At 51.2% G+C, this 12,592-nt stretch overlaps 1 protein-coding gene across 1 annotated transcript in view; it reads left to right on the top strand.

Moving 5' to 3' along the window:
* The first annotated feature begins 8,301 nt into the window (after nt 1-8,301).
* The window catches only part of LOC122369052 (cadherin EGF LAG seven-pass G-type receptor 3-like), a 30,965-nt gene continuing 26,674 nt past the window's right edge, over nt 8,302-12,592 (top strand). The window contains exons 1-4 of the mRNA XM_043343430.1: nt 8,302-8,322; nt 9,119-9,285; nt 9,625-10,094; nt 11,475-11,610. Of these exons, the coding sequence (XP_043199365.1) occupies nt 8,302-8,322; nt 9,119-9,285; nt 9,625-10,094; nt 11,475-11,610 (794 nt within the window). The remainder of the gene's footprint in view (nt 8,323-9,118; nt 9,286-9,624; nt 10,095-11,474; nt 11,611-12,592) is intronic.

The following is a 12,592-nucleotide window of genomic DNA, read 5'->3' as shown; positions in this document are numbered from 1 at the left end:
CGCGCTCTGTAACCGTTATGATCCGCCCCCTCTCCCTCAGTAACGTGCACTGCGCGCTCTGTAACCGTTATGATCCGCCCCTCTCCCTCAGTAACGTGCACTGCGCGCTCTGTAACCGTTATGATCCGCCCCTCTCCCTCAGTAACGTGCACTGCGCGCTCTGTAACTGTTATGATCCGCCCCCTCTCCCTCAGTAACGTGCACTGCACGCTCTGTAACCGTTATGATCCGCCCCTCTCCCTCAGTAACGTGCACTGCGCGCTCTGTAACCATTATGATCCGCCCCTCTCCCTCAGTAACGTGCACTGCGCGCTCTGTAACCGTTATGATACGCCCCCTCTCCCTCAGTAACGTGCACTGCGCGCTCTGTAACCGTTATGATACGCCCCCTCTCCCTCAGTAACGTGCACTGCGCGCTCTGTGACCGTTATGATCCGCCCCCTCTCCCCCAGTAACGTGCACTGCGCGCTCAGTAGCCGTTATGATCCGCCCGCTCTCCCTCAGTAACGTGCACTGCGCGCTCAGTAGCCGTTATGATCCGCCCGCTCTCCCTCAGTAACGTGCACTGCGCGCTCTGCCACGGCGACCACCGGCAGCTGGTCTCCTGGAACATGACCATCAACTGCTCCACCTCGCTGGAGGGCTACCAGTCGACCAGCGAGTTCCTGAGGACGGCCAGGTGGGACAGAGACGTGGAACCACAGGGGGGTGGGGACCACAGGGGGATATACCAGTCGACCACCGAGTTCCTGAGGACGGCCAGGTGGGACAGAGTCAGAGAGGGGGACCACAGGGGGATGGGGAGTGGGGACCACAGGGGGATGGGGAGTGGGGACCACAGGGGGATGGGGAGTGGGGACCACAGAGGGATATACCAGTCGACCACCGAGTTCCTGAGGACGGCCAGGTGGGATTACAGGGGGGGGGGGGGGGGGTAGGAGAGGTCGGTCTTGTGAGGTCGCTCCTCTGGTCGGGTCGGTCTTGTAGCCTCACCAAAATATGAAAAGTGTAATTCTGGCGCCGATAATGACCTAAAGATATCTCAACCATGTGAAAACGCGATTCCATACGCTCTTTGTGAGTTCCGATGCTTAAGTGCGACATCGTCGACCATGTGCGACGTCATATATGACGTCATGAGGGTCCTAGGAGCCTTTCTGTCAATTACTCTCGCCCCAATCGAGCTAGCGAGTCGGAAAAGCCACGAATGGACTAAGAAACACCTGCCTAAGGAAATAATATACAGCAGCTTCGCATTTCTGTGCGGCTTCAGTGGGCTGAGTTGGATTTTTTCAGTAGGCATAAGCTGTCGCAGCGTTCGGTGCCACGTTTTTGGATCCGCCAATGTAAGGTCCGGCGTCTTGTTTGCCGTTTCCAGCTACATCCGTGGCGAGAGGAGGTGGCACAAGCTGCTGGGCAAAAACGACTCGGTCTGGGACACGCCCGTCAACTGCTACCTGCACGTGCAGGAGTTCAGGTGAGGCCGCCGGCTGTCCTTGCAATCAGTCCGCTTCAGTCGCACTGATTCCGGCACGGCTGGTTGAGCTGCTTCCCGTCTGCCGAGCAGTTCTAGCTAGGCTGCGCCGACCGTCAGACACTCGTCTACAAGTTCAGCTGATGCTAATGCCGCGTGTCAGATGATCACAACTATGCTTCAGTCAATAATGCATTCCTTATCAGAGGATACACCAATGTTCGCGACTTAAATGTTCGCGAAAGTTTCGATAGCATCATGTGTCGTGAATGCTGACAGTCTGATTTAATTTTGAGTCTGACGGGCAGATGAAGCCTAAAGCTGGTGATGCCTATGTTCGATATTATTTTACCAGAATAATGGCACTTAATCCATAAGTTTATGGAGATGAGTGACTGGCGGATGTTTGCATTTCATCAGCCCGTCAAATGTAAATGAAACCCTCTGTCTGTGATCTGGCCATTGATTGCCTGCGGCCTGCGACCTTTGTCTGGCTGAAGATACAGTAAAGTGCTTGTGTAGAGTCGCCAAAGATAATCGATGCATACATACCTAAATACACCGCACCCGCCTATGTCTTCTGACCTGTGACCTGCGACCTGTGACCTCTAGCCTGTGAACTTTGACCTGTGACCTGTGACCTGTGACTTGTAACTGACCAGTAACCAGGGCGGTGGTGGGCTGACCTGTGACCTGTGACCTGTGACCTGTGACCTGTTCCTGTGACCTGTTCTCTGTGACCTGTGCCCTGTTCTCTGTGACCCTGTTACCTGTGATCTCTCACCTGTTGCTTTTGATCTGTAATCTCTGACATGTGTCCTGCGCCTTATGATCTGTGATACGTGACCTCTGCCCTCTGAACTGTGGCCTCTAGCCTGTGACCTGCGCCGGTGACCTCTAACCTGTGACCTGTGACCTCTGAACTGTGGCCTCTAGCCTGTGACCTGCGCCGGTGACCTCTAACCTGTGACCTCTGCCCTGTCAGCACGCTGGGCGGCGGCGAGCTGACACTGTGACCTGACACTGTGACCTCTGACCTGTGACCTCTGCAGCACGCTGGGCGGCGGCGAGCTGAACCTGCGCCGCTGCCGGCCGGACCTGATCCGCCGCTGTGACCCGGACTGGCCGCACCTCTCCGACCACGTCAAATGCTCGGCCTACACCTGGATTGTCAAGGGCTCCGAGTCGGTGAGTCATAGCGTCCGAGTCGGTGAGTCAAAGCGTCCGAGTCCGTGGGTCCAATGCTCGGCGGTCGGTGACTCCAATGCCCGGCAGTCGGTGACTCTGATCGGCGGCGGCCCGACAGCCCGCTCCACCTGAGTATTATCTATATTATCTCTGCCCGGCCTACTGGCCTCCCCTACCCCCCGGGATCGGCACAACACGTCCGGAGTCGGAGGGCGCTAAGACGGCGCCGTGACGCTCATCCCGACAGGTCCTTCCGTCTGAACGTTTCATTTCGGAGGATTGCCGAGATTAGCGCGAGAGAGGAGATAGGGCAAAGACGGACATCACGGCAGATAGCAGAGCTGGGGACTTAGTGAGGATGTGTGAGCGCCGTTATCTGAAATATGGAGATAAGTTTCATCATCGGTTATCTCCTTACACTACCCACGGTGTTTTCGTTTGCCAATTGCCATCTCCAGTGCTTCAATGATATGACTCTGCATAAAGTGTGATCCAGTGGTCTGGGCTTTTCTCCATTCAAAGGAGTTTGCGTTGTTTATGCTAGACTCTGCAGAGCTATACTGCATAGCAGTGGCGGATCTAGGATTTGAGTTTAGGGGGGGGGCAAACATTGCGCCGCCAGGCAAGTCGGCGAGAATTTCAAACGTCCAGTCTTAGGAAAAAAAACGAGCTACCCCTATTTTTCTCCTCGGATTTCGGGATTTTTTTTACATTTTTGTCAGTCCGGCCAAGCCAGGGCAGCGCAAAAAAATTTGCAGCCACCCTGACTCCGGGACATAGGCGTTGCCAGAGATTTTCGGTCGGGGGGGCAAAATCAACTTTTGTGTTAAAACTTGCCTTTCCCCAGTCTTTACTCACTCGTTTTACATATCATTCGACGCGCAGTGGTGCGAGGAATCCGATGGTGTCAAAGGTTTCCTTCTAGCTATGACATATAATTTTTTTTACAAAAAAAAATCGAAATTTTGAAATTCCATGACAAAAACGACTGGCAGAATTATAGTATATAGTGGCTGCATTGCCGACGCACTGCAGAGGGCCCCTGTAGACGCTCGACGCTCATGATCATTACCCAGAAAAAGGTGAAAAACGCTCCATTTAATCGGATCACCCTGCTAAAACCTCCATTCACGCATGCATGCAGAGGTTTTACGTGAAATGCATAGCGCTTATCCCAGCCGCCGATCGTAGCTAAGTTGGGCATTCGGCGAAGAGTGAATGTCGGATGTGTGAATCGGAAGTAATTCATCTTTGCTCCAGTGAGAGGAAGTGTTTTGTTCACTCGAGTGTGAACAAAAGTTTCTCGTTTTTTGTGTGAAGGGAAGCGCTGCAAACGCGAACAAAAACTGTTAAACGGAACCAAAAGTTACGCACGGCATAGCGGCAAGGGATCCCTTGGAGATAGGTTTGGGACTTCCAGGCTATTTCAGGCCACTCAGGGTCAGTGCTGACTCTCAGAAGCATGCTTAGGATCCCGGAGATCGGCGTGGGTCACCTCAAATATTTACGTGTACGTGGTGCTTTAGGGCTTTCCGAGCCCAAGGTGGGGCCCTCAGAAGCCAGTGTGGGCGGCGGGCGCTAAGAGACTAGGCCCAGGGTGAGCCTGGAGCCCTCAGATAACAGTGTGAACCCTCGGGGTCTGTGTCGAATCCCTAAGGACCCTACGTAGGGACATAGGTAATGAACATGTGTTGCGGACCTCAGAGGGACACGTGAGGTGTGACCCCTCAGATGCCGGCTTGGGGTTAGCAAAGTCTGACGCCTCAAAAGTTTTGCTCAACTATCAGAGGCCAGTTAAGGTTCTCAGAAATGTTCGAAGGCTCAAGTATCCCTGTATGGGCCCTCAGAGAACATGGACACCAGTGGGACTTTCAGAGGCCGGTTTGGGCCCTCTGAAGGCTTCTTTAGGGCTCAGTGGAGCTCCTTAGGGGCCTTTGTTTAAAGCAAGCTCATGAGCCCTGCGACGCTTGTACGGTACTTGAGCCTGTCGCAGACATTTGACGAGAGTTGAGAAAGGCCCCGAAGATTTCGTTTCACGCTTTGGACGAAAATTGTGTCACTGCTCCAAAACTTATGAAAATCAGCTGTAAAATGTAATAAAGAACGAACTAGGAACATGGAATGAATCACAGCATTGACATTTCCGAGTCTGGACTCGGAGTCTTGAATATTTTGGCGACTGCCAGTCAGACTCTGGTTTGAACTGCTTGCTGCAACCGAGTCTGACCTCGCAGGCACTCTCAGAAATGTACCCCCATTTTTTTCCCGACTCCAAAATCTCATCGGATCTGTATCGATCTCAGGGGGTGCCTGGTCCGAGGTTGGGGGGGGGGGGCAAGCTGCCCCGCTTGCCCCCCCCCGTGGCGACGCTAATGCTCCGGGAGATAGTTAGAGAATAGCTCACCGGCGCTATGGACGGTCCGTCCTCTACCTCCCGCATCACCTCGGCAAGACCTCGTCCGAAAGGTCCGCCCGCGCCGGTTCTCAAGGGCTCCTGTATCCGGAGACCGATAAGGGTCGCAGCAGCAGGTTCATGTGTAAATGCCCACGACCAAAGGCCACATCAGCGTACCTGCGATACTATACGCAGTCAGGGTTGCCACGTAGTTAAACGTATTAACAGTTGTTTCCGGTAATAGAAAATGAGATCAGTCGATTAAGAATCCCAACAAGAAATAGACGAAGAACAGCGGATTTGTTTTCGGTCCTGCATTTATTGATGCAATTACAATGAACATTCCTTAACTTTGGGACTAAACTTCGCGAGCTAGCAAAATTATACAATAAGTGTTACTTTCGAGAGGAGATAAACGATGCTTCTACTGACTACATAGGACCACAGCGCAACAGCTAACGGAATCACACTGAACAGCTTTAAGTTCCCACAACATACTGAGCTTCTCCAACACTTCGCAAACCTCTGACTGAGCCTTTCTGTGTTTGTCCCCGTTAGATAACGGTAGGTATGGCTCATGAAAAAGCCGCGATTGGTAATCTTCTTTACGTTATTCCTCTCAGAAACCTATCCCACACTTGTTCTCAAAGGCACGCAGTACACCGTTCTTTCTGGCCATCACTGAGTGACACAGCGGCAGTAGCTCAACCATATCGTTCACTCAACGTCTCAACCAGTTCTATCTCGCCTGCCATGTTACAGCTACCACCAGCGCAGCTTTACTTCACATTTCACAGCGTCTGACTGCCACATTGTTTACCCATCACTAATCCCCACCGAACTCATCACTAATCCTGGCTGTATCCGCCTCTGGACATAACTAATGTAGCCACAGTGGAAATGCTAGGTACTAATTGATATTTAGAACCACAAATATTTTTTCAGCTCCTACACCCATGCTATCTAGCAATCAAATATTATGCAACACTTCTTATATACCCATGCAAACCCACTACTGTCCAACCGCTCACCAGTGTGGTGACCCCTGACTCCACTGGCGTCTGGCGGTCTGCTGTTGACGGTTTGTTTACTTGGTTCAAGGTTTCAATAAACCGCGTTATTTTTTTGTAGCAGTAGTAGTAGTAGCACTGCTGATGGATGATGGACTGACATTCATGGGGCGGAGGACTTTTTATCAGCTCACAACTTGATATCACGAATATGACAACCTTCTAGTCCTCCATTTATTTCACATTTTCTTTTCAAACACCATATTTTTAGTATTCAAGTTGTAGTTTTTTTAGGGGGGGGGGGCAAAAAGATATGTTTGCCCAGAGGTTTTCCGTTTAGGGGGGGGGGCAATTGCCCATTTTGCCCCAACGTAGATCCGCCACTGCTGCATAGGACAACGCATCGTACGGAAATCAAATAAAATTGCCAAGTGTAGCAAAATGTTCTCTGCAACTTTGACTTGTGAAGAAAGGCTATGCAAGGCCACAAATGAACGGAACCGAAAAGTGTTTTTTTTTTTTCTTTTTCAAGCAACCGGTGGTTATTTGATTTTCTTACAAATATACATCAATGTATACCTATCGCAGAATCACTTTCCGACCCGTAGATTGTACCTCTGGAAAATGAACATTGCATGACCATGCACAACACTTAGGCATAGTTATGGCAAAATTATAATATTGCGTGTATCAATTATCTCCTTGCATTTCTTTATATTATCATCGCAGCACGAATATTGCCGATGCGCACTTGTACGTCGTTTCGCGATTCGATGTTCATTTTAGAACAGATAATCTCTGATGCTGCGCACGAGAAAAAGTCACTTTTATCTGAGTCGCCGTCCCGGAACTGGAGTGCCTTGAGCTCGTTTAGCGTTCAGTGTCGGAGAGCTGCTGATCTCTGGAGAGCTGGTCGGCTGCTCCCAGCCCTCGGCTGCTGAGCCCGGTGGGAGTCGCGGTGTGAGTCTCGGCCCCCGAACAGCGCGGCTCTGCTCGCCGGGATGTAAGTGACGGCGCGAAAAACGCAGTTCACCGCGGCGGCTGACTCAGCGGTGGCGAACTGTTCCGGGAAGCTGAAACCGGGGCTCAGCCGACTCACACGCTCGCAAACTTTGCAGAGGCATAATGCACCATGGGATAATGCGCCGACCTACGTAGCACCCACCGCTGCCCTTTGGAAGGCAGATCAGGGGAAGGTGCCGTTTTGCCATTTTGCAGCTACACCGACTGAACGTTCACTCTGAAACTTTCAGCGATTGGTTAGAGTAACAGTATGTATAAAATATTTATTTCGGATTTTTGATATCTGTGACCTAAGGTCAGGTCAATTTTCGACATCTCCGTTGTACTATCTAAGTCAATTAGATAGTACAACGCATTTATTATCTAAGCGCATTTCAATTTTCCTCTCCCTTCTGAGGAGAAAATTGAAATGCGCCTGTTTTGGACAAATGTTGTTGTAAACCCTCTCAAGTCTCAAACATCGGTTCATGTGTACACATGACACACTGAATCGGATAATTGCACCTGTGCCCCCTCTGTATGCCCCTCAGGTCATGAGAGGTCACCAGCAGTTTTTACTATAACTTTTGATAGACACATGCTAGAGCGGCGAAAACACGTTAGATGTGTTCAGCTCAACGATACGGATCGACTAATACCTATGCAGCATGATTCTTTCCGGTCAGGTCATGATTTTGACCTGAGGTCAAATTTTAAAATGGCATTTCAAGGTGAATTTCTTGCGACGTGTTTCGACGAGAGGAATACGATGCTGGCAAAATTAATGTCGTGGCCCTCTTGGGTCAAAAGCTGTTGCCGAAAACATGTTTCGTGAAAACGTTTTTTTTTTTAGAGTTTTTGCCCTCTGGAGGCTAAACCGTTGACCTGAGGTCAAATCTGAGAGCAATAATCAGAAAGCCATTTGAGAGAGCTATCGAATGAGCTTTTCTGCGGCGCTCTAGCTCTATTGGTTCCCGAGTTATCCGTCGGTTGTTTCGAAAATTGCTAAAGTAGACAAAATTTGACCTTTGATGACTTCTGGTGACCTGACCTTTGCCCTGACCTGAGAAATGACTGAAGTATTTCCGCCATTATTTTTGACGCCCTTACTATTGCCGCTTACCACGTGTCGTTACGTGGCCGAGGAGCATGACACGGAAAACTCAGGGGGCTAACACATTAGTTAAGCCTCCTTGGATAATGTTTGCAGTTTGCACATTGCAGGTGGGCCAATGATAAAGACGGTCTCTGGTGTAGGATAATTACTATGTAGAGCTGAATTTTAGCCAGTGCTGCCAAAGCCTAGTTGCAGCACTTCACATAATTGGGTTTCCCATGCGTGCATTTCTGCAAATTAATTACTATGGCATTCTTAGTGCACTTAGTGTTGAGTTTTGAAGTTACTATGCTACACGGTTTTGCGCAACTCCTCGAAGGGACTGAGTCGCAGCTTCCACATTGTTCACAGCGTGCTCAATGATCTACCCAACACAATCGAATCCTCTCCTTCACCAGACACGTTGTGCCTTTCTCCGCCCCTCTTGTCGATCAGCAGTCCCCTCTCTCTCACTGTCAAGTGTCACCAGGGCCTGGTTTCATAAAGCGAGTCCGTACCTTACGCTGGTTTTTGGGCGTGTATTGCAAGCGCATGTGAAGCGATAACTTTATTTCACCTTCTCCCTTCTGTTCTTGCTTGCAAGATAAATAAATTCAACGATTCCAATTGTCGTCATCGCTTCACATGCACTTGCAATACAAGACCAAAAACCGGCGTAAGTTACGGACTCGCATTATGAAACGAGGCAGGAGGTGAGTTGGGTCGTTCTCGGCCCCTGTTATCGTTCAGTAGTCAACAGCAGACCAGCTCTCTCTCTCTCTCTCTCTCTCTCTCTCTCTCTCTCTCTCTCTCTCTCTCTCTCTCTCTCTCTCTCTCTCTCTCTCTCTCTCTCTCTCTCTCTCTCTCTCTCTCTCTCTCTCTCTCTCTCTCTCTCTCTCTCTCTCTCTCTCTCTCTCTCTCTCCCTCGTCGTTCACCGTTCGGTCGTTCCCAGGTGCGCTACAAGAACCCGCACTGCGCCGCCTGTAACGGTCACAACGAGACCGAATGTAACGTGCAGCCGTTTATCACGCCCGTGACGCCCGGCGAGCGGTTCGCCGTCTCCGCCGCCGTGCTGTTCGACTTCTACGGCGAGAGTGTGGGCCTGCAGCGCACCTGCAGGTCAGCAGCCGGGCGGCCAGGGCGGGGCAGAGTCAGGTCAGTAGCGGAGCAACTGGTCAGACCAGCTCAGGTCAGGTGGGGAGAAAGGGCGCGCATATGCAAGTCAGGGAGGGGGGCCGAGATGGGTTGCTAATTCAGCAGCAGGGCAGGGCAGGGTCAGGTCTAGCGGAGCAAATGGTCAGGCCAGCTCAGGTCTGGTCGGGGAGAAAGGGCGCGCATATGCAAGTCAGTGTGGTGGGCCGAGATGGGTTGGTAATTCAACAGCATTCTAATGGTAAAATGTCGCCCCTCCCCGGATTCGAACCCCGGCCTCCGATGACCGGGTGTGCCCGGCCGCAGCGTCGGTGAGGTGTGGGACGGCCTGTTCGAGCGCTGCTTCCCGCTGCACTGCGGCGCCAACTTCGTGCTCTCCGGGGACGAGTGTGTGCCGTCGCCGGACGCGGCCAACGCCAGCGACACGCTGCTGTCGGCCTGCGCCAAGATCCGGCTGCAGCCGGCGCAGTTCGCGCGCCGCGCCAACGGCTCCGTGTTCGTGCTGGTCTACGACCGGCTGCTGGCGCCCGGCCAGTACGAGGAGGCCGACGGCGGCGGCCTGCTGGTCTGCGCCGCCGACCCCGCCGGCGACATCAGCTTCAAGTACAACCGCGTCCAGGAGCACATCTCGTTCGTGTGCTTCACGCTGTCCATCGTCTGCCTGGCGGCGCACATACTGGTGCACACCTTCTTCAGCAAGCTGAGGAACCTGCCCGCCAAAAACCTGCTGTCGCTCTCCTGCGCGCTGCTCATGGCCCAGCTGCTCTATCTGACCGGTAAGGACAGCGGCCCAGCTGCTCTATCTAACCGGTAAGGGGAGAGGCAGCTGCTCTATCTGACCGGTAAGAAGGGCAGCTGCTCTGTCTGACCGGTAAGAAGGGCCAGCTGACGGGCTTGTTTGCACACGCCACTCAGCCTGTTGGCCAGTGCCCTATCCAAATAAGCTCGTCAGTTGCCCTGGTAGTGCAATTCTAAGCTTCTTATTCCGTGATTACAGTGAACTGTTTGATGTTTCTTTTCCCTCTAGTCATTTCCGTCGCTGCCGCTCATTAGGTAGGGTAGAGTGGGGCAAAGCGCCCACCCTAACTTTCCAGCCCCAGTATCTCTTTATCTTACAAATTTGAAAGACAACTAGGTAGCTGATCTGGTAGCTCATTACCTTGGCTTTCTTCGAATAACACATCAGAAACAAGTGGCATGCATGGTTTTTGAGATATGCCATCCGAATTGAGAGGACTACAAATCGGGCGTTTTGCCCCACCCATGGGGCATAACGCCCATATGAGTGGGGCATAACGCCCAGTCCTGAACGTTTCATTACACGCTCGGTACTCTGACAAAAGAATGCAGTATTTATCCATTCTCATTTCGTTTGACTTTAAATAGATAGATTACACCACCAAACACATCTTGAACACTGTTGTTACCACCCCACTCCTCATTCAGTCAACGGGCTGTCACCGCCTTAAAGAGTGGAGATTAGTTCGTGCGAATAAATTGTTCCAGGCGATACTAACCAGTATATTGCCTATTTCATAAGAATCCTGAGCATTAGAAACGTATCCCGACACTCACTTTCAGCCAAAAATGTTCGCAAATACCCGTACTGTATAACTCCCATTAGGGGTAAAACGCCCATGATGGGCGTTTTGCCCCACACCAAAATGGGCGTATTACCCCAACAGCACATTCAAAACGAAGTCCACCAAAATTAAGCGTGTGACGATTGTGTTGCAAACCAGTAAATGCTCAAAACGTAGCTTAAATCCGCAGGTTCTGCGTAGCTAAATTTCATTGCCTACTTTAATCTCTGTCAGACAAAGTTTTAGTAGTATGAAAACATGTAATATCTAAAAATTGTCTGAAATAAACTAATCTTTATCTTACGTCCAGAACAACCCACTTGTAGAACCGAAAAAGGGGGCAAACGTAGATTCCTGCTCGTTCTTGAAAATGGCTATCGAGAATTCTTCGAAAAGTCGAGCACTTCATAAAAAAGAGGGGTGGGCGTTTGACCCGCCCTGGGCGCTTTGCCCCACTCTACCCTAGGTACCGGAAACCGGTAGGTCCAGGCCTCCCCATGTCTCCTAGCTAGTTAGCTACCTATCGGACCGTCTCAGGCGGCGTTGCCAGGTCGGTTTTCCCGCGTGTTTCAGGAATCGTGCAGAACAGCATTTTCTCGCTGTGTTTCCTGTTCGGCATCAGCATCCACTACTTCTTCCTGGCCGCCTTCTTCTGGATGAGCGTCATGAGCGTGGACGTCTGTAGGGCCTTCACCAGTGACACCTACCGGTCAGTCAGTGTACTTCTGTTTTGGAACCTGAACGCTCCGTGCACATCGGCGCTGCAGTCGAGTCGAAACGCAATAAAATTATCATAATGCAGGAATAGGTAGGTATGCCTAAGGCTCGATAAGCAATAACTCGATTTGTTTCAACTCAGAGCATCTAAAATTGATTTCTTGGAGGGAAAGCAGCACACTGCTGGTGCGTACTGCGCTGCACGAGTGCATTCCTTTGGTCAGTGACTAGTGAGCGACGGAGACTACAACTGTCGGTGTTAGTGTCCGCGGGGCGGACTGTGCCGCAGGGCACCGCGGCGCTGCGGTACAGACTACGTACAGACCGCAGGGCACTGCAGACTGCAGTAGAGACTACAGACCGATCGGTAGCAGTCGGACTGAGCCGCAGCCCACAGGGCACTGTGACTGGAGTGCTGCGGTACAGACAGGTCGCCATCGGAGACGATGGTGTTAGCGGGCGACGGGAATGTAGCGGCATCCTGAATAATTGGGAAATGTCTCTGGATGCAGAATCACAGATATAGTCTTTAACCCTCGCACGACCAGGCCATTTCTCATAACACGAACGACCAGGGAAGGGGGTTGTTACGACCCCCACCCCCTGGCGTTTCGAAACGGAAGGTCGTAGAGCTTAGCGGAAAAAACCAACGGATTGCTCTCAACGAGATCTCGCGATTGGTGGTATATTTTTTGGTCCTAGGTCAACATTTGACCTACTTTTGACCGGTCAAAGGTCAAATTTTCGGAAAAATAGACTTTTTTCAACTTTCGGCGGCGATTGCGGCAAAACGGTGGGAGATATCGACTTGAAACCTTCACTATCGTGTTCCTTGATCAATTCTCTATCGTTTGGTATGTATTTCGTTTCCCTAGCTCTAAAAATGGCGCGTTGGGAGCGCCGGAAGTCGGCAAGGTCACAGTCGGCGGCAGAAATTCGAAAAATCAAAATTTAAATTTTTGAAATCTGATTGT

The sequence above is a fragment of the Amphibalanus amphitrite genome, unplaced genomic scaffold (genome assembly GCF_019059575.1).
Source record: "Amphibalanus amphitrite isolate SeventyFive unplaced genomic scaffold, NRLGWU_Aamphi_draft 001002F_arrow, whole genome shotgun sequence".
Taxonomy (NCBI): Eukaryota; Metazoa; Arthropoda; class Thecostraca; order Balanomorpha; family Balanidae; genus Amphibalanus; species Amphibalanus amphitrite.
Note: the sequence above shows the minus strand (reverse complement) of the source record. Positions and strands in the feature narration are given on the sequence as shown.